Source organism: Squalius cephalus (assembly GCF_949319135.1).
Source record: "Squalius cephalus genome assembly, chromosome: 1".
Taxonomy (NCBI): Eukaryota; Metazoa; Chordata; class Actinopteri; order Cypriniformes; family Leuciscidae; genus Squalius; species Squalius cephalus.
Genome location: NC_137122.1, coordinates 48,638,925 through 48,661,099, shown reverse-complemented (window position 1 = coordinate 48,661,099; position 22,175 = coordinate 48,638,925). Strand labels below are relative to the sequence as shown.

The 22,175-nt window shown below is 39.9% G+C and overlaps 1 protein-coding gene across 1 annotated transcript in view; it reads right to left on the bottom strand.

The window, feature by feature from the left end:
• grin2ca (glutamate receptor, ionotropic, N-methyl D-aspartate 2Ca) overlaps positions 1-21,681 on the bottom strand; it is a 68,712-nt gene extending 47,031 nt beyond the window's left edge. Inside the window, exons 1-3 of the mRNA XM_079894620.1 lie at positions 21,319-21,681; positions 20,668-21,123; positions 6-447 (exon numbers count right to left, since the gene is read on the bottom strand). Of these exons, the coding sequence (XP_079750746.1) occupies positions 6-431 (426 nt within the window). The 5' untranslated portion in view covers positions 432-447; positions 20,668-21,123; positions 21,319-21,681. The remainder of the gene's footprint in view (positions 1-5; positions 448-20,667; positions 21,124-21,318) is intronic.
• Positions 21,682-22,175: the final 494 nt, after the last annotated feature.

Sequence of the window (22,175 nt, the reverse complement as noted above, 5' to 3'; positions counted from 1 at the left end):
CTGACCTTGTGAGGCAGGACAACGGCGGATCCCCCACTGATGCCCACAATGGGCACGGCCGTCTGGGTGGAGATGAAGTCCAGGATCTGCGCCACGGCCTCGGACCCAATGTTATCTTCAAAGACCACCCCGTGCACCCTGTTAGCAGCCAGCGTGTCGCAGATGCGCGTCAGTAGATTGCGCGGGTTGGTGTTGTTCACCAGCACAGTGATGGGGTTCACCTCCAGCGGCAGGTCCAGGAAGTTCTCCCGGCTCAGTCGCCCCTTGATCTCCAACTGGTAGGCGGAGCCGCTGAACACCACCGCCACGTTCACGGTGGGCTCAACCATCCCGAACGGTCGGCACTGGCAGCGGGGGGCGGAGAAGACATACAGCAGCAGCAGCAACGGCAGCCACAGTGTGTCGCTGAGACAGCCTAGATGAACGCCCATCTCAGTCGCCTACTGCCTAGATGGAAGAAAACAAATGGGTGTGAATTACCAGGGATGGTGGGGTTTAATGATGGTTGACCTTCTAATTAAGGTTTGAAGCACTACAGAAAGAAGTCAAAACAAAAAGTTTGAGAATGTGTTAATGCAGTAAACATTTACTGCAGTTATTTGAGCCTTAATAATTCGTTAGTAATCGGATTGGTGGCTCGGACTGAAAAGCCTTCATGTAAACACCTCACATTGGATTCATTCGGATTGGTGAAAATGTATGCATGAAAACATTGCTAATATGAGGAACAACTAATGTTTTAGTAATCATAAAAGTTTTGCAGCATTTATGACTCAGATTACAGATTACAACCAAAATGATTTTTCTGGCAACGTTTATAACACTAAAATTTATCCATGTGTCGATGGCAGAAAAGAATCTCTATGGAAGACACTACTTTGACATTGATTTTTTTTTAATCGTAGATTTACAGGTAAATAAGAGAATTTGGATTGCATGCGATGAAACAGCAGACTGCACTTCATAAATAAACTGATTTTACTCAACACACACAAAAAAATATTATTCAGTATGACTAAATCAGTTTAACCATATAACTAGGTTACAAAAAAAAAGTAAGTGTAAAAAGAGGCAGTAGTCAGCATGTTTTCCCAATGAAATTCTGAAGCGACGTCTACTTTCTCAAACCATTACCTCCAACAACCTTCATTCTTGCTTGTTATGCCAACCAACCTTTCACCATCCAGTTAATTCCTAACGGATTAAATAAATGTCCTCCTCTCATTTTTTCTGCAAATTGTCACTCAGAAATACACAAATTACAAAAGTAAAATGCTGCAAACACTGTTGCATCTTGACCTTAATGTCCAAATAAACTAAATAAAAAGTCTAAGTAAAAAGTTTTAATTCAAAAATATTATTCATTACTTTTAAATTATTACATTAGGTTACTCCAACAAAAATAATTTTAAGAGCCAGATCAGGTTAAATAATATCTTCCTTAGGTCAAAATGAAAGTAAAAATTTAGTCTATTTACTTTCTTAATACATTTTCATGGTCATATTGTGCCTGATTCTATGGTGCACATTATTCCAAAGAAAAATAAAATGCTTTGTAATCTATGGAAAAAAAATAACTTTTCCAGACTCTGAAATGACGTTTTGGCTAACTCTCTCCCACATTTCATAATGTAATACATTTCCAATGGACAATATCAGGAAAATTGATGGATAAAATGGTCAAAAAGCAGATAAAAAGAAGTCAAATGGGTTGTGAACACAGTTTGGTGTTGAACTCGAGGTTGATTGTAAAGTGTCTAATTTGCACACTAAAGATACACATGGAATTTAACTGTTGTGCACACACAGTGCAAAAGGTGGGGTATTGTAAAAGGATCAGTTTCATCCATGCAACAACATTGCCATAATACTTCATAATCCAGACATCAGAGCCGTTCTGTTGTCAGTCGGCATTAACGCATCAAGCCAACCTTTTAGAACTATTTTTATATGAAACGTTAGAGGCCATTAGAGTCGTATTGCACGTTTAGAGTCATGCTCAGGAGTCACTGGGTTGTCCAGCTGCTGTACTAAGAGCCGCCACTCTCAAACCACATCCAACAGATGGCGGGTACTGTAAAAAAAATAATAATTTCAACAAATGGAGAATGTGTGGATTTATAAGCCCTAACTTGTGTGCCTTTGGCCTTTATTTTTGCAGACCGTCTAACATAATCCCTGAAATGAAAAGTCAATACATGCTAGAAACAGTGGCCTTAAAGTTATGTTTTTAGATTTTAAAGCATGTTTTAATCTGCCAATATGGATAGAAAAATCTTAGACGTAAAACTGAGGTTAATTTAAGCTTTCATTTATCATCTTTCATTTATAACTCGCCCAATCTTCCTCAGATCTCAGATCCAGCAATATCAAAGCAGTGATCCTTGAACAGCATCCGTATTGACGCGTAGGGTTATCCGTCAGACTCAGCACTGTTTTTAAAGGGATTCAGTTCTTTGAATGGCTTTAGCTGTCCAGCCGCCTGGAGACCAGTGCTGTGGAGATGCCACTTTTAACATGCGGACCAAATTTACAGTGTCTCATGAGCCAGACACCATGTAATCCCTCTGTAATCCCCCCTAGTATGTCATGCTTCGCAACCTGATGGTATCACCTCATCTGACGGTCTCGTGTGGCACAGAAGCCTGCTGTAATGCCTTTATTCCTGCACCCACCCTTTACAGCAGGTTTACATGTGATGTTTCGCAGTTTTAAGGACAGTAAGATTATTTTAATGGTTTTAAAGGAAGTCTCTTTGTGATCACCAAGGCTGCATAATGTGTTAATATATATAAGTCGAGTTCTGCTACACAATGAATTATTGATAAACAGTGGAGTACAAAATTTAACGGATTGGCCAAATGGCTCATCAGTGACCTAATCAAACACTTTGCTTTTGTCGATATGGCCTTTTAATTCAGGTATATGTCAAACAGACAAATGAACCATATTAAAGCATGTGGTGAATTTGATTAAAGCGCATTATTGGTAAACGCGAGCTAAAGCACAGTGGAGCGTTTTATACAGCGACAGTGACAGATTTCAACACAGCAGTTGGCAGATTAAACATGCTTGCTTACTCGGAGGAAAGAGACGCACGACACACAGTCCACATGGCCTTGTTACTCTTACACAAATATCCATCAACTGGAACAAAAAGTAAACGGGCACAATCTCATTTTTTCCCAATAACTCTAACATACGAGTGCACTGGCTACACGCTAATTTCAATGCACAAGCTTGTCTGTTCGGTTGATTGATTACATTTACTCGTTCGCTATAACAGCTGTGAGAAATGTTCAGCAATTTATTGATATAAATTGCTACTATAAATGATGTGAATGCAAACGGTGTGGTGCATTATTCATAAGTCCACACGTACAGCGAATTGTGATGTACATGAGTTAATAGGGTTGCAGAATCAAACGGTTTTTGAACATCTGTCTTGACTAATGTTCATCAGAAATTAAGTGGCTTCCTTCCTCTTCTTGATAATATAATATAATATAATATAATATAATATAATATAATATAATATAATATAATATAATAGAACTCAACTTTCAGTTCTCAATACAGTAATGCAAAAATCATATATTTAAATTATTTACAGAGTGAATAAATACATTAATGAACAAACAAACACATTTCAAGAAAACAATTACTCAACAACAACAGACCGAGAGCTAGAGAGACTCTAGGTCCATTGTAGACTCTTGTTCCATTTGTGAGTTTTGCCATGTTTTACAGGGTTGTTGTTTTTGTTAGCTCTTGTAATGTTAGTTTTGAGTGTCATTGTTTGTCTAGAGCTGATGTGCTGCTGGCCACGAACAACCAACTCTTGCTTGCATATATACTGTTCATTTTTTGTTCTTCCTTTTCGTTTGTTTGCCATCTTCGCTTTAATTTTCATGGAGCATTATTTTGCTTCGCTTCAGATATGATAAAAGAGACACTCTTGCATTGCGAGTTCATGCATTTTGGGGACGGAGCAATAAAGGAAGGGGAGTGTTTGTTTGGGATGATTTCAAATATCAACAGCGTTTCTAAGAATTTGCTTACTGCACCTTTAATATGCAGCTATAAACAAGCCATTTGTAGGCTGTTTTCCCTGAGAAAAGTAAACACGGGCTCTGTTCGTTTGAGTAACCCAACAAGCCCGATACAGAAGCAAAGGCTTGAACCAACGTACATTTGTGGGCGGGACTATCTGTTTGTCCAACCAATAATGGAACACAGGGAAAATTATCCAGAAACAACAATAATTATTTTTCCAAATCCCTTTGGTGACTCTAGCGGCACACAGATAAAACACTTCACCTTTAAGAGATGTAATCCAGTGAACCAATCTACAAGTCTATAATTTATACTCCATTTCCCCTCCTCTCTCTCACACTATTTTATTCTCTCCCTCCCTCTGTGGGTTTAATATGTGTCACTGTCCTTGCCTGTCCCGAGCAGCTATCAGTAGAAAGTTTGTGTGTCTGCTCAGATGAATGACCTCTCTGATTTGGCTCTCTGAAAGTCTCTGAGAAAGCCTCTGAGAACATAGACCAGATTAGATCAAAGTACCGACCACAGATCCAGCCTGGCATGAAGCGTCCCATCACGCTCGACTCCCTTCCCATCTTCTATTCCTTATCCACTACCACTCTTTTTTTGGACATGTATATTGTTTGTACAATGTCTTGAGCAAAACAAATGTGGAGATTACATGTGCATACTGCAGGCCTGATTATATCTCTTGCAGCATGAACTTAATACAGTGCTTCAAACCTCAAAGAAGTGTTCAATACCCTCTAGTGGATGGGAGGAAGAAAAGCTACAATCACAAAGTTCTTATTGATTGCTATTGATGCCATACATTGATTTGAACAAGACTACCCAAATAGCCCAACATATTTCTGTAAACTGAAATCTGGTTTTGTAAGTTCTGAGGCTTTTAAAATTAGTAACTTCAAGGTCATTGTCAATCCAATTAAAAATTCCCATTAAAGTCCTCACACATTGGGGGCAACTATACATTTCTAAAAAGTATAATTCTTAGGAAAGTATTTCCATCCTTCCCCAAGCTCATTTTCCATTCAGTTGCAGCATTCTGGACCTTTGATATGTCAAAGAGAATTATATTCCAACTCCAGTTCCATCACACTCCGATTCAGTCAAATTACTCATAATGGTATGACATTTAAAGATGCACTCCTTCCCATAACTCCCTACTTGACGAGGCACATATCCATCGGAGATGACTGTAAAAAAGGGAAATACTAGGCCAACGTATTAAGCTCTCAAAAATCTTCTCTTTCATGTGCTTGACCTGTCAGTTGAAATAAAATTGAATATTGCACAAGAACTATAGCATATTGGCAAAAATCTTTAACATCCTGTGTAGCTTTACATATTATAATCACTATATATTGCAGATATAATATAATATAATAATGAATAAGGTAAAAAAAATGTTTGGGTGGTTAAACATCTTGCTTAGCAAACTGTTCCCATTAAAATGCTCATGGGCTTGTAGGGGATTTGAAAAGGTAATTTCAAATTACACGCACCTCCACTGATCTCATTTTTGGACAAACAGCCGAGTCAATAAACAGACGCCGTTATTGTCACATCAGATCAAGGTCAGCGCTCCATTTTAATCTGAATCTTCGTGACTGTGGGCGCTGACAAATTTTTAACCTGCAGCATTCATTCAGCCTGCCATCAGATTTCACCTCTTAGCTATCGTAACTCCACAACCGACTGACTGTCATCGACCATGACAATCTCCAGGTTCATTTTTACCTGTGTTGTCATTATGGCCTCGTGATAAACATCAGTAACAAGCTGTCACATTAATGCGCACATATACTTTCTCCCTGTTCCGCCCGCATCCATTCGTGCTTCCAGGTTGCAGGCAGCTGACTGTACTGTACGGTATGGACAGAATTATCCGGGCAACACACATGGCACTATAACTAATAGGCCTAACTTTTTTCATGTATCATAAAAACCCAATGTGCATAAATGTGTCATACAAGGAATTTGGTGATAATATAATTAATATTAATAATATACTTTTCTGTAAAAAGTAAATATTTTGTCGGTCCCACTTTATATTAAGTGGCGTTAAGTACTATGTACTTACATTGAAATTAATAATTTGATACAATGTACTTATTGTGTAACTACATGTTTTTACATTGTACTTACATTTTAAAATTTCCTGCATGTAATTGCAGCTGTAATTACTTTATGTAATTACATTTGTAATTACACAGTTGACCCTTCCCTTACACCTTAAACCTACCCAATCCACCACACCTGTCCCTAACTTTACCCGTATCACACATCAATAGCAGCAAAAGTGTTTTACAATACAACATGAACACAAAAAGTACATTGTACTTATTTTTCAATGTAAGTACATAGTACTTAACGCCACTTAATATAAAGTGGGACCATTTTGTCTTATTAAATATTATTTTCCACCATAAAAATGCAATATGTCATGACCTATCATGTTCAGCAGAAATTAAGGACCTTGCTTCCCACATCTGGGTTGAATATAATATAATATAATATAATATAATATAATATAATATAATATAATATAATATAATATAATATGCCTTATAAAGCGTTTCTAAGGATAATGATTTTTAGAAAGCAGCTGTCTGACTCTGAAATGGCGAACGGGAACATGGTTCATGCAACATTAGCAACACATTATTAGCTGTTTGATAACATAGTCAAGTCAAAGGCTAATCATATTAATTACCGTTATGTGTCCGATGTTATCTAGAGCGATACATAAAACGCATTACCATTCTGATACATCGACTTGACGAGCCTGTATGAGTGAGTGGAGGCGGGGTTCATTTATATATTCATGGATCCGGGTATACTAAATGAAGCAAGGGTGGGGAGGTATACTAAATGAAGCAAGGGTGGGGAGGTATACTAAATGAAGAAAGGGTGCTAATTTAAGGCATGAATAAACATCTCAATATGCCAGTTTGGTGATCACAGATGAGTTTTAAGGGATAAAATGATCATCTACAGGGGGACTTTAAAATATTTATTCAGTATAGATATAGATAGATGGTGTATCTGCCCACGCTAACCTTCCAAACCAAATTGAACCTACAAAGCCACACCACACAACCAATGCTCTCAATGTGGTTTCTTTAGTTGCCCTGCATCTTCTTATGCGCTTATCACAGTATACTTAACTCTAGGTTAAGGCAACTTTAAGGTACAGTATACAGCCCAAGGTATACAGTGTGAATTACTAACCCAAGGTTAAGCATAAGCAGTGAAACACACTACAAGGTAACCCAGGATTGTGTTAACCCAAGGTTTAAAATGACTCCAATGAAAAGCACATTACGCATCATGACACATGACTGGCCTAGAGACTTTTTGCTGATTCTCTTGTGGTATTGTGTTTGACAGTGTATTTTAGCATGTGCACGTGCTCACAGGGCTCTCATTAAGGCTGCTGCATGACTGTGGCTTAACGAGCCATTAAAGAGCCATTAAGACTCATTAAAGCACAGTCATGCAGCAGTCGTGCTGGCTTAACATGACACTGACTGATTCTGAGAGCTGCTGCAGGTTATCAAATGCCTCACAAGGTGACTGATCCAACATTGTACGGCCCCTTAGAACTTCTCTACGTCCAAATCTTACTGCATTTGAATGCATACAAATTAATGTCTCTTCATTTTTCTCATTTAATAGAGATCAAAAGACATCTTTAGTCACCGGCAGTCACAAAGAACCAGATTAAAATAGAGGTTTGACCTTGATCTGTATTGGCAGATACCAGATGTAATTGCAATTAGGTTTTTACATTATCTAAACAAAATATGAGTGGTGTTTGCCTGTGCATGCCAACACAATGCTAAGATGTTCTGGGTGGTTGCCAGGATGTTGCTATGCGGTTGCTAAGGTGTACAGTTTTTAAGTGGTTGCTAGCTGGTAATTTACTATTCCAAGCCAAAAGAGTCCACATACAAGTCTCTTTGACATTCCAGTTCCTCCTTCAGGGTGTTTTACTGTACACAAATAATAACAGCGTAAATAATGACAGGGCTAAAAGCACACTGGGGTAAAAGACACGTTCTAAACCACTAGATGGCACAAAAACTTGCCACAGCTCTTACCCCTTATGTGGGGTAAAAGGCGCACCTTGCCTCATACCTCATACATTTATAAGATTTTTAAACAAACAATCCACTTTTATGATTTATTTTCACATTTAATATGTGGCTCCATCAATGCTCAATTCAAATTTTTTTTATTTTTTTTCTGCAATCATACACTATATGAGTAGTGAAAAACACATTTTTCTTAGGGTGTGCATGTGCCTATAGCCCTGTTGTACCCTATATACAGTATATGACACTTAGAAAAGTATTATCACTCAACAACCCAATTGTAATTGGTTGTAATATCAAACCACAATTTGATAGATCATAAACTCACAAATATGCGCTGAAGTTTAAGAAGTTATTAGCTAACTGCTACAACCCAAGTTACTTGTTTAGTGTGGCATTTTTAACTAACAAGGCTATCTATTTTCCCCTTAATTACACTTATGACATCCACTAATAAATAATGATTATCAGTTCATAGATGGGTTCTGTGACATGACAGTCACAGATGTGTCGAGAAATGTGACATGCTATACTCCACCTTTTCTAATTATTATGCATGCATTTTTTATGACCTGATATTCATTGAGCGGCCAGATGGAATATTTGTACTTCTAAAAATTAATTTGTCACACCATTTAGTGTGTGTGGGGGGTTTGGTGGGGGCATAATAACCAGTTCCAAGTTCCAAAATGTCTACATTTTTGGGACAGTTCAATCAAAAAATGACCATCACCGGTTCTTTCATCACAATTCCAATAGAAGGTCAGTCAAGATCAGTGCATTGTCGGAGAAAGTATTTCCAAACAGTGTGCTCTGTTTTAAACTGCACATTTAGAAAACTGCAAAATGTAAATGATAAAAAGAAGCTAAGAAAAAAAAACATGGTAACCGTTTGCAGCATCAAAAATATCACATTTATGTAATTTTGTCTTAAAATCTCAATATAGAAAACAAAGGTTACAACAAGCTTCTTCACACTGCTTCTCTCTCATCAGCATTAATCTTGATCATCAGAAAGGACATGGATCTGATCCTGGACCAGCGCCTAGGACTTTCTGTAAAGATCTCTATTAACCCAGAGTCCTAGAAGGATGCAAAGAGTCCATCCATCAAGATCCTTTCCCCCAAACACATTTCTCACTCAATGTCAACCTTCTTAGCACAACAAGCCGATTTTCTTTTTCTTTTTTTGGTCTGTTTTTGCGTGAGAGTGAGGATTTTTTTCCCAGGCTGTTTAACTGTAATAACATCTGAAAGGCAGCAGATTACGCTGGAATTGAAAATGTGTCGCAGGGGCAACGATCCATTTTACTTGACACATGTAGCCGTAGACTCCATATATCTTATATGGCACCACTGTTAACGCTAAACTCTAGTGCATGTTGGGTTATGGTGCGCAGCAAAACCATACTGGGTTTTCTTGTTAAATAGATACATACATATGTGTGTGTGTGTGTGGGCTATTTGGAGTGTGGGATCATGATAAAACGGTCTTAAGCCGAGGTTGTGGCATCCGCCACAGAATCTCCCCTCATCCAGATGTCATCAGACTGCTTTAACAGCAGCATATCTGCTTCACTCGGCTCACGCACAACACTCGCTTTCTCCAACTCGCACTATCACAAACCCACTCGCACAGAATAATCCGCGTGTAAACATAGGCTACCACTTTGTTTTGTAATCTGGCTTGTGGATTGACACCCATCCGACATGTGTTGAAAACGTAGTAACTTTCAGTGACCTTTTGCAGAGGGAAGGGACACAGCAGTGTTAGATACATCTCTGAAGTGTAAAAAATTGCTTGATTTTACTGAGTAATTCTACTACTAATAGGATTAGTTCACACTTTTTTTTTTTCAATTCTGTCATCATTTACTCACCCTTATGTCGTTTCAAACCTGTAAGACTTTCGTTCATCTTCAGAACACAAATCAAGATATTTTCTGATTTAGCGATTTCTGTCCCTCCATTAACAGTCCGCAGCACGTTACGCAGCACGTTTGAGCTTCCGCAAGAACCAATGAGGTTCATTCTCGTGTTACGCAGCACGTTTGAGCTTCCGCAAGAACCAATGAGGTTCATTCTCGTGTTACGCAGCACGTTTGAGCTTCCGCAAGAACCAATGAGGTTCATTCTCGTGTTACGCAGCACGTTTGAGCTTCCGCAAGAACCAATGAGGTTCATTCTCGTGTTACGCAGCACGTTTGAGCTTCCGCAAGAACCAATGAGGTTCATTCTCGTGTTACGCAGCACGTTTGAGCTTCCGCAAGAACCAATGAGGTTCATTCTCGTGTTACGCAGCACGTTTGAGCTTCCGCAAGAACCAGTGAGGTTCATTCTCGTGTTACGCAGCACGTTTGAGCTTCCGCAAGAACCAATGAGGTTCATTCTCGTGTTACGCAGCACGTTTGAGCTTCAGCAAGAACCAATGAGGTTCATTCTCGTGTTACGCAGCACGTTTGAGCTTCCGCAAGAACCAGTGAGGTTCATTCTCGTGTTACGCAGCACGTTTGAGCTTCAGCAAGAACCAATGAGGCTCATTCTCGTGTTACGCAGCACGTTTGAGCTTCAGCAAGAACCAATGAGGTTCATTCTCGTGTTACGCAGCACGTTTGAGCTTCCGCAAGAACCAGTGAGGTTCATTCTCGTGTTACGCAGCACGTTTGAGCTTCCGCAAGAACCAATGAGGTTCATTCTCGTGTTACGCAGCACGTTTGAGCTTCCGCAAGAACCAATGAGGTTCATTCTCGTGTTACGCAGCACGTTTGAGCTTCCGCAAGAACCAATGAGGTTCATTCTCGTGTTACGCAGCACGTTTGAGCTTCCGCAAGAACCAGTGAGGCTCATTCTCGTGTTACGCAGCACGTTTGAGCTTCAGCAAGAACCAATGAGGTTCATTCTCGTGTTACGCAGCACGTTTGAGCTTCCGCAAGAACCAGTGAGGTTCATTCTCGTGTTACGCAGCACGTTTGAGCTTCAGCAAGAACCAATGAGGTTCATTCTCGTGTTACGCAGCACGTTTGAGCTTCCTTAAGAACCAATGAGGTTCATTCTCGTGTTACGCAGCACGTTTGAGCTTCTGCAAGAACCAGTGAGGTTCATTCTCGTGTTACGCAGCACGTTTGAGCTTCCGCAAGAACCAATGAGGTTCATTCTCGTGTTACGCAGCACGTTTGAGCTTCAGCAAGAACCAATGAGGTTCATTCTCGTGTTACGCAGCACGTTTGAGCTTCCGCAAGAACCAATGAGGTTCATTCTCGTGTTACGCAGCACGTTTGAGCTTCCGCAAGAACCAATGAGGTTCATTCTCGTGTTACGCAGCACGTTTGAGCTTCAGCAAGAACCAATGAGGTTCATTCTCGTGTTACGCAGCACGTTTGAGCTTCCGCAAGAACCAATGAGGTTCATTCTCGTGTTACGCAGCACGTTTGAGCTTCCGCAAGAACCAGTGAGGTTCATTCTCGTGTTACGCAGCACGTTTGAGCTTCAGCAAGAACCAATGAGGTTCATTCTCGTGTTACGCAGCACGTTTGAGCTTCCGCAAGAACCAGTGAGGTTCATTCTCGTGTTACGCAGCACGTTTGAGCTTCCGCAAGAACCAATGAGGTTCATTCTCGTGTTACGCAGCACGTTTGAGCTTCCGCAAGAACCAATGAGGTTCATTCTCGTGTTACGCAGCACGTTTGAGCTTCCGCAAGAACCAGTGAGGCTCATTCTCGTGTTACGCAGCACGTTTGAGCTTCAGCAAGAACCAATGAGGTTCATTCTCGTGTTACGCAGCACGTTTGAGCTTCCGCAAGAACCAGTGAGGTTCATTCTCGTGTTACGCAGCACGTTTGAGCTTCAGCAAGAACCAATGAGGTTCATTCTCGTGTTACGCAGCACGTTTGAGCTTCTGCAAGAACCAATGAGGTTCATTCTCGTGTTACGCAGCACGTTTGAGCTTCTGCAAGAACCAGTGAGGTTCATTCTCGTGTTACGCAGCACGTTTGAGCTTCAGCAAGAACCAATGAGGTTCATTCTCGTGTTACGCAGCACGTTTGAGCTTCCGCAAGAACCAATGAGGTTCATTCTCGTGTTACGCAGCACGTTTGAGCTTCCGCAAGAACCAATGAGGTTCATTCTCGTGTTACGCAGCACGTTTGAGCTTCAGCAAGAACCAATGAGGTTCATTCTCGTGTTACGCAGCACGTTTGAGCTTCCGCAAGAACCAATGAGGTTCATTCTCGTGTTACGCAGCATGTTTGAGCTTCCGCAAGAACCAATGAGGTTCATTCTCGTGTTACGCAGCACGTTTGAGCTTCAGCAAGAACCAATGAGGTTCATTCTCGTGTTACGCAGCACGTTTGAGCTTCTGCAAGAACCAATGAGGTTCGTTCTCGTGTTACGCAGCAAGTTTGAGCTTCCGCAAGAACCAATGAGGTTCATTCTCGTGTTACGCTGCACGTTTGAGCTTCCGCAAGAACCAATGAGATTCATTCTCGTGTTACGCAGCACGTTTGAGATTCCGCAAGAACCAATGAGGTTCATTCTCGTGTTACGCACCACGTTTGAGCTTCCGCAAGAACCAATGAGGTTCATTCTCGTGTTACGCAGCATGTTTGAGCTTCCGCAAGAACCAATGAGGTTCATTCTCGTGTTACGCAGCACGTTTGAGCTTCCGCAAGAACCAATGAGGTTCATTCTCGTGTTACGCAGCATGTTTGAGCTTCCGCAAGAACCAATGAGGTTCATTCTCGTGTTACGCAGCACGTTTGAGCTTCTGCAAGAACCAATGAGGTTCGTTCTCGTGTTACGCAGCATGTTTGAGCTTCCGCAAGAACCAATGAGGTTCATTCTCGTGTTACGCAGCACGTTTGAGCTTCCGCAAGAACCAATGAGGTTCATTCTCGTGTTACACAGCACGTTTGAGCTTCCGCAAGAACCAATGAGGTTCATTCTCGTGTTACGCAGCACGTTTGAGCTTCCGCAAGAACCAATGAGGTTCATTCTCATGTTACGCAGCACGTTTGAGCTTCCGCAAGAACCAATGAGGTTCATTCTCGTGTTACGCAGCACGTTTGAGCTTCTGCAAGAACCAATGAGGTTCATTCTCGTGTTACGCTGCACGTTTGAGCTTCTGCAAGAACCAATGAGGTTCATTCTCGTGTTACGCAGCACGTTTGAGCTTCTGCAAGAACCAATGAGGTTCATTCTCGTGTTACGCTGCACGTTTGAGCTTCTGCAAGAACCAATGAGGTTCATTCTCGTGTTACGCAGCACGTTTGAGCAGCTTTGGGGGGGCAAAACCAGATAAGAAGTTTGAGAGGTGGCGCCTCGACAAATCTCGCGAGAATCACGGCTTGCTTTACGGCACGACGTCACATACATCAACAACATATGAAGCAGCCTCTATGGAAGACACTAGCACGCATTTCAGACGTGAATCATGGCAGAGTCGACGAAGAAAGCACGGTCGGAAGAGTGCAGAGACGGCTCTGTGTGAGTGGTATTTACGACAGTAACGTTAAATACAAGTATTCCACAGGGCGACTCAGAGGGTCGCTGTTTGAGAAAAATGGAAACGGCATAGTGTGCCTTTAAAACTTCAATAAGTTAAAGAATTAAGAAAATTAGCTGTAGTTTTAAAATCATAACCATCATCAGAGTCAAAATATACATGTGGGTGATTGCCAGGGTATTGCTATGCTGTTTCTAAGGTGTTCTGTGATTTTAGTACATTATGCAGTTGCTAAGGTGTTGCTAGGGTAGTTGCTACAGTAGGTGGTTGTTTACACTAAAATCAATTGTTAACCAAAAAATGTGGTAATATTGAATGAATTAATAGACCTTAAGTCAAAAAAATATTTTTCAACAAAGCTACATACATTAGGATACACCATGAAAACTAAATTTAATGGTTAGATCAGATAGAAAAAGCTCCAAAGGGAACAAGTAACAAGATTACTGCTTTTTATAGTGTACTCAACAGGTCAAACATGTCACATGATATAATGTCACAAGTCACCTGCACGAGTTTAAAAATTAGAGTTAGTGATTTGAACAAACTCTTAACCTTAAGTATGAACAATAAACAGCTTCTCTGTAAATGCAAATTGTAAATATATTTCCCAATACATTCACTTGTAAAAAGTAAATATCACATATCACAGATGTAATATTGACACTGCAACACTGCAGTGCAGGGGAGCAGGGATATGCTTTGGTTTTTGCTGTTGGTTTCTTTGCATCCTACAACGTTGTGTTTCTTACTTGCCAGAGGACATTATAGTGGACAGGGTGCACTTGGATTGCATTCTGAATACAAATACAAGCACGTGTTTTGTTGACAGTAACACCTGAGCGTGCCAAAGGAGGTTCCCCACTTCCGAACTTAGAGAGATGTGCGTAATCACGTTTCCACCTGCAGTTGAAGGAGAAATGTTCATTTCCTGCCCGTTTCTCAAAGGAATTACACTGATTGACAGATGATGTGGCCATGGGAGCTTGTTGCTTAAGAAAGGTACAATTTCCCCTACATGACCTTGGAGCAATAATGCAAACTCTGCTTTTTCATCTGTCCCACACCGGGTGTGTCATGGTTGTCATTTAATCAGGTTGGGTTGAACTCATTTGCATCACTAACCTCTCTCCTTTTTAAAACAAGTTCATATAAAAAAGATATATCTATCTAAAAGCCTATCTACTGTATCTCTCTATCACTCTATCTATCTATCTATCTATCTATCTATCTATCTATCTATCTATCTATCTATCTATCTATCTATCTATCTATCTATCTATCTATCTATCTATCTATCATCTGTTGTTCTGTCTGTCTATCTATCCATCTAACATTCTATCATTCTTCCTATCATCTAACAATCAACCAATCTATCTATCTATCTATCTATCTATCTATCTATCTATCTATCTATCTATCTATCTATCTATCTATCTATCTATCTATCTATCTATCTATCTATCTATCTATCTATCTATCTATCTATCTAAAAGCCTATCTATCTCTCTATCACTCTCTCTATCACTCTCTCTATCTATCTATCTATCTGGTGGTAGATAAATAAAATGGTAATTTGGTAATTTTGCATTTTTGTATGGTAGTATGCTATCGTGAGCATAAGTTGTAGTTAAAACAAATGCTGCATTTGTGACATAAAATAATAATAAAAAAGCCTGAAAGTCACCGTATTTTGAGAATGTCTGTTAAGTGTCTGTGATGTTGCTGTTAAAGACCCCCTGTGGTGAAAATCAAGTTTTTAATGTTTATATGTCTATGTGGTGTTTTTAATGTGCTTTAAGACAAACCATGTCTTGTCTCAAAAGAACCAAAGACAGTCTCAAAAACGCAGTTTGAAATCGCGGGTGTTTCTGACGTCACAAACTACCTTGTAATCAATCGCGTCAACGTGCCGGCGGGCTTAGCATATCATTAACCGTGAGACAGCAGGGGAGTCTCGAGAGAAGCCAGGTTATCCCGGTATATTTTTTTGTTGATATGAAAAATCTGGTAGATTTAGCAATATAGCGTTGCTATATTGTATGTTTGTAATAGTATGTTGTTCAAAGTGTTGATGATTGTTAGAAGGCAGACTGAGATGGCGAACGGGAACATGGTTTGTGTAACATTAGCAACACATTATTAGCTGTTGATAACATAGTCAAGCAAAAGGCTAATCATAATAATTACCGTTATGTGTCCGACGTTGAAAAGACGATACCATTGCAGCGTTTACCTTAGTAAGTTGGCTGAGTGAATCTATGAACTTGAGTGAGTGGAGGCGGGCTAATTAGCATATTCATGGCTCCAAATCTAAATGAATGGATCTAAATGAAGCAAGGGTGTGGAGTTTAATTCAAGCTATTTTAAGGCATGAAGAAACGTTTAAATATGTCCTTTTAGTGATCAAAAAGATGAGTTTTAAGGAATAAATTATTGACTACAGGGGGACTTTAACGAGTTCTCCTCACCGATGCATTTCTAAGCTCTGGGCGACACGTAATGTAAAAACTTGCTGACAAGGCATTGTCCTGTATGCTGTGATGCAGCGCTGGATGTTGTTCTTGAGAGACAGATCTCATCAAGCGGTGTGAGCAGAGCCAGTCATTCATTTAAAATACTGGACAGCACAACAGTCTTAAAAGAACAGTTCACCCAAAAAAGAAACATTAGCATTTACTGACGGTTTTTTGATTTTTTTTAGTTTTGGTCAGTTTGGTCACACAAGCTATTGTATGAATTTCCTAATATGTGGAATATAGTGCACAAGCCATCTAGACTCAAGAGCAGCATGAACATTCTGTAAAACATCTGTTAATGTTCACAAAAGAAAGAAATGGCTTGAGGGTGAGTAAATGATGCCAGAATTAAAAATTTTGGGTGAACAGCCATAGCCATAGCTCAAACAGTCATTCAATTTACGGCACTGTCATTGTGGCTTTCAACGTCGCCATCTTCATAAAACCACATCAATTCATTAGACTGCCAGCAAGAACAGCACTACTGCCCCAGTCTAATTCATTTACTGTCTCAGTGCAAAGATTGAATGTCATTCTGTGGCATTAGGTGATCTCAGACAACATAATGAACGTAATGCAATTCCTCAGCATCAACTGCTGAAATGTTTCAGTCCCACTGCTAAAGTGCGTTTGTTCACCTGGGGTGCGCTGTTGTGTGTGTGTGAGACATTTTAGTGTGAATGTATGTGACACATTTTGTGTGTGTTTGGTGTGTATATGTGTTGAATGTTCGGGCCGTCGTAGGATTAAGACAACATCTGTTTAGAAATGTCTGTTTGACTGCTGATTTGACCTGTTTGCCTAGTGTGCTGTAAGTCTTTGCCAGGGTGTTGCTATGGAGTTGCTAAGATTAAAATTGAAACAAGCTGTCAACCTTCTGCTATTTTATAGAGAATAAATGTCTGCAACTAAATGCAAATGCAACTGATTTTAAAGTAAAGAAGAAAGAAAGAAACTCACCACTGGGATATTGTTGTGGGTCGGGTAATGCAGAAATCAAAACAGAACAATTGGCTTAATTTCAATTCGTTTGTCTGAATTTGAATCAAATTAGCCACATCCCGTAGGAACTTGAACTGGAATTTTAATATAAAGGATGAGGAGTTTACGCATCTATCTATCTATCTATCTATCTATCTATCTATCTATCTATCTATCTATCTATCTGTATGTCTCTCTCTCTCGCTCTCTCTCTCTCTCTATACTGAATCTGTCAATCAACCTGCAAACTTCAAACTTTTTTCTAGCTTTTCTAGTTAAAAATGTGTGATATGAATTTCTTTGGATTTCAATTCATTTTAATTGTATGACTTTACATTCAAATGTGAATTGCATCTGAACTCTGCATCCTGTTTGCTACCTCGATTCAAGTTTTTAAAACAATTATTAGTCACTGCATTAGTTCAGACATGCATACATCAGTTTCAGTACACAGTTTAGTAAGAAATGGTATAATTTATATTTAGATGAAATCTTGTTTTTATGTAAAGAATCTGATGGGATAAGTGTTGCGTCGTGAGTATTGAGTGTTGCGTTGTGATAAGGCGAGTAGGCGGGCAGCTCTATTCTGCTTGTGTTCTGTGTAAGCAGAGAACAGATGCATTGATCCCAGGGTTCGCTGGCTCCGCACTGCACTGACTTGTCCACCACACAACAGGGTGGACGTACACACACAGACTCTCTGACATAGAAGCGCACATGGGCATTTGAGAACCAGCACACACTCACCCTCTCCATGTCTTGGCTCACTTTCCCAAGCTCTTCCTCTGATCATCGACTTTCTTTTTTGGGAAAGATCACTTTGTTCTTAAGATTGTGTGAGCCACTATTACTATTGCTCATACTTAAGCCTATAAAGCCAACTGTATCACATCTGATATGCACATTTAAGCCCTCTAAATTATCAACATGATATCATGATATCAACATGCTGTCTGCAATCTAGTGTTCATGCCCTCTGCCATCCATCATTTCCGTAAGTAATAGGCCTTTAAAAATAATAAGAACGTTCCCCTTCATGTTGTGGTACACGTGTCTTTTTGCTGTGAAACTTTTACTTTTATATTGTTATCCTTACGCTTATATTATGTTATTCTTACGAAATATAGCAATATTTCAAGATGAATGCTTACTGGACTGAAGCGACATAGAATTTTGAAAAATCATGTTAAAAAAATATGATTTTCAAATATGATACATCAGGACTTTAAGAAATGAACTCTCTCAATCATCATTGTATTGCATTGCTTTATATGCTTTGCCTCCTACATTAAAAACTACAGAGCTTTAATCATAAAATACATTTAAATATCAACATATTTTTTGGAGATATAGAGTGAGACTCTGATATTTATACGCATTTCATATTTTTGCTCAGTTTGGGCCTCAATAAAATTGAGGTGTTTTTCTTAGTATGAGCTCCTTATTCTTCTATATTATACGAGCCATAAAAGCCTAATGTATCAGATGTGATACTGAACAAAAAACACATGCAATTTTTTTTTAAAATCTTTTTTCAATATTTTGTCAAAAGGTTAAATAAACTGTTCCATTTAAAAAAAAATCGGACTATTATTTCATATGTCAGGCTTGGGTTAGATAGTTGAACAACTGAGCAAACCATAAGGAGGGACCTGATCAACAATATCACAGATACTTTTACATTCGGCCAATAAACAACAACCAAAAAGCCAATCAAAACACCCTGGCAACCACCTAAAAAAGGTATTGTTGCGGCACGTTTTGCATGGTCAAACAGCATTTGCAATGTGAACTCTGTCTCATCTGTGAGGAAAAAAATCTGCAAAAATTGTGGCATTAGCTTATCACTGGGACAGTTCCCTCAAAGGTACACCTTTGTGCCTTATTTAACCCTTAAAATGGTGCATTCTAGTAACGTTGTAAGGTAATAATATTCCCCCTTAAGGCACTAATATGCACCCTATATGGTACAAAGGTGATTCTTTAAGCCTATTATCCCAATGACAAGCTAAGGTTATAATTTTTTCACACTTATAGCAGGTTAACCTTGAGAAACCTAGTAACCTGTGAGTGATTTCATTTTTTTAAAACCCTGGAAAAATAGACATCTCTGCTGAAAAATAACTGTTCTACACAAGCTGAGAGAGTGTGACACATAAAGCCCAAAGACCGCAATTAAGTCTTGAATGCAGAGAGAACACCTCATAGTCTTGACGTAACAGTCGGCCACTTGACGTAACTGTCCTACACTTCTACAACGTACACCGTGTCCTTCATAGTACACACACTACAGATGCAGTGCCAACCCTCTCAGATCTTCTGTACATTTCTCAGCAAATATCCTAATAGAAACATCTAAATCCAGACTATGTGCGTATAACTAGAACGTACAAAACTTCTTATTATTAAAAGTAAAATCATATATCAGGTCACATCTCAGTTCATAAAACACTGTTATAATTCTTCTAACAGAAAAAAAGTATTACTCTGATAGCACTGCTCTAAAGGAGAACGAGGAGGCAAGGGCAATCAGGTCATTCTACAAAATCTTTCTACAAAATGATTTTCACTAATCATCTCCTGTTTAACTATGTAATCATTTTTCCCTGAAAAGCATCTCGATATGACTGACAACTGAAGAGCTATAATTATGATTGCGAGGATGTTTTTCTATTTGCCCTGGAGCAAATATTTAGCTGGGCTGTTTCTAATTTTGAAACTGTCACCCACCACTGCGATTTCCTAATAACTTTCCCTCCTCTTTTTCCTGACCATTTTTGTTCAAGATTACTTGTGATTGGATCTGATAGCTTTCACCTTTTGTCTTTTCCAGCCATCTCAAGTACCTCTCTTTCCATTATCCACCTTGCTCTTAGAAGCACCCTCTTCTCACTATGAAAGTGGAACATTATCACAGCTTCAGCGGGACGAATCCCAAATGCGTCAGTGTGTGCTCCTTAATAACTGCTCCCAACAGTAATTACTGAAAGCTGTCATTGCTTCCTATCCAAGATTTCTCAGTTCACCTCTCAACGGAATTCATTTTCTAGCCGCTTGAACATTCCAGCACAGCGACTTTAACGGGAAACGCACTCAATTTGCAGTGAGAAGTGATTGATCTTTGTAGTACCTGCAAGTCGAAAACCACAGAGCGACATACTGCAGAAACGACGTGCTTTAACCTACAGGTTTTTTTTGGGGGGGGGGGGGGGGGGGGGGGGTTCGGTCACACTTGTGAAAGAAAACTTTACAATTTCAACAAGCATCCAACCTGTGGGTGCATCGACAGTTTCGCAGCCCTGTCCGAACACAGCAAGGCACTTTCAGGATGATTCATAACACAAACACACTTAGCATTCGCACAAATCCTAAATAAATCTGCTGTTAAAACACAGTTGTGTCACTAAAAGCACAAATTAACAGGTGCGCAACTTCAAAAATCCCATTCAAAGTGTGTCTACATATATGCGTACGCCAGCAACATCCTCTGGCAGAAGTGAAGGTGATCACTTACCTGCTTTGGCAAACCACATCCAGCCCGGACGCCCGACAGCACATTTTCTCCTCCGTGACTCGTCCTGATTTTTTTTTCTTCTTCTTCTTTTTCCCCCGTCCCCCCCTCCTTCTTTCTCTCTCTCGTGGCTCTTGTTTGATACTATTTCAGTGTAGACAGAACAGCCCACTGTGACAGTGGCATGGTCTCTCGCAGTTTTGGCAGAAGGTCACATCATCTTCCGCGAGGGGAGGGTGGGACGGATGGAGAGAGGGGGGAGGAAAAGAGGAGGTGGCGTGGAGAGATGGAGGGAGAGCGGATGCCAGAGGAGAAATGAGAGGCAGGAGGCGGCTGTCCACAAGTGTCCTGGTGCAGATGCGCATAGAGCTCTTCGTCCAGGACAGTCACTGGTTAGGTGGACACATGTGTCTTAGCTTCCATTGGACAGGTCCAAGTCTGTCAGCATCTCATCTGCATCTCAAATGAAAAGAAAAAATGAAAAGGTTTATTTATTTTTTTAGAAATTCACTATTTTGTGTCCAAAAAACAGGTATAATAGAATTTTGAATTTCCTGTTGATCCATGTGAAAATGAACAAAACGGAAAAGGAATATTCCATGTATTCAGAGTCTCTTTTCAATCCAAAAGAATAAATTGTAACCTTTCGTTTACCTTGTTTACTTGTTTCCGCCTCATTTTTCCAGTGTAGTCCTCATTCCAGTTAAAGACACCAAGGGTTACTCCAAAAACTGGCAGTTGGAAGAGCACACAGGTGGCACGGGCCGACAGGTGGAGCTTCTTGTTTTAGCAGGCTGTTGATTGCTCGCCAACAGATATTTTAGCTTCTTATTCCCTTGGGTTTGTATTTATTTTCTTGTCTCCTGTAGTTGAAGGTGCCTCATTTCCCCTGACCCCTGATGTTTTTTTGGAGTTGATGTGCTCGTCTGTGGCTGTAGAGAGCAGTTGCGGTTTTCAGATTACTGTAGTTGTAATCCCGGCTCCTTCTGCACTCCATTTCAGAGGCAGGACTTGTGAGCCGTAATCATTATGTGGTAAGGATTTATTCTAACTCTCTCTCTCTCTCTCTCTCTTTATAACCCTCCTCCCTCCGTTCTCCCTTCCTCTAAACCATCTTCTCTCTCGCTTTTTAAATAACTCTTAAACAGATGGCTTCCATGATTTTGAGCCATTTCTACTCTTATTCTTTGAAGTCCAGACTCCAGACATAATATTGGTAGCAATTTCGTACTCTGAGTCGAGAATGCAATACATTTCAGCAATCGCTACAAATTTTACTTCATAATCTTGTTTATAACCGTATACTTCAGTGTACAGCATCTAGTTTGGGTTTTACTACCAATAGCTGCTGTAGCCCTAATAGAAGTTTCACTCTGTGCTAAAGCTCAGGAGGTGGATTCATCTCGCTGGACTCACTTTTTATATGGTTAAAAGCAGTATTAAGCAGTTTGAGAGGCATTCGAGAAATTCTGTTTGAATTACGCAAATACACATACACACACATGCAAGCA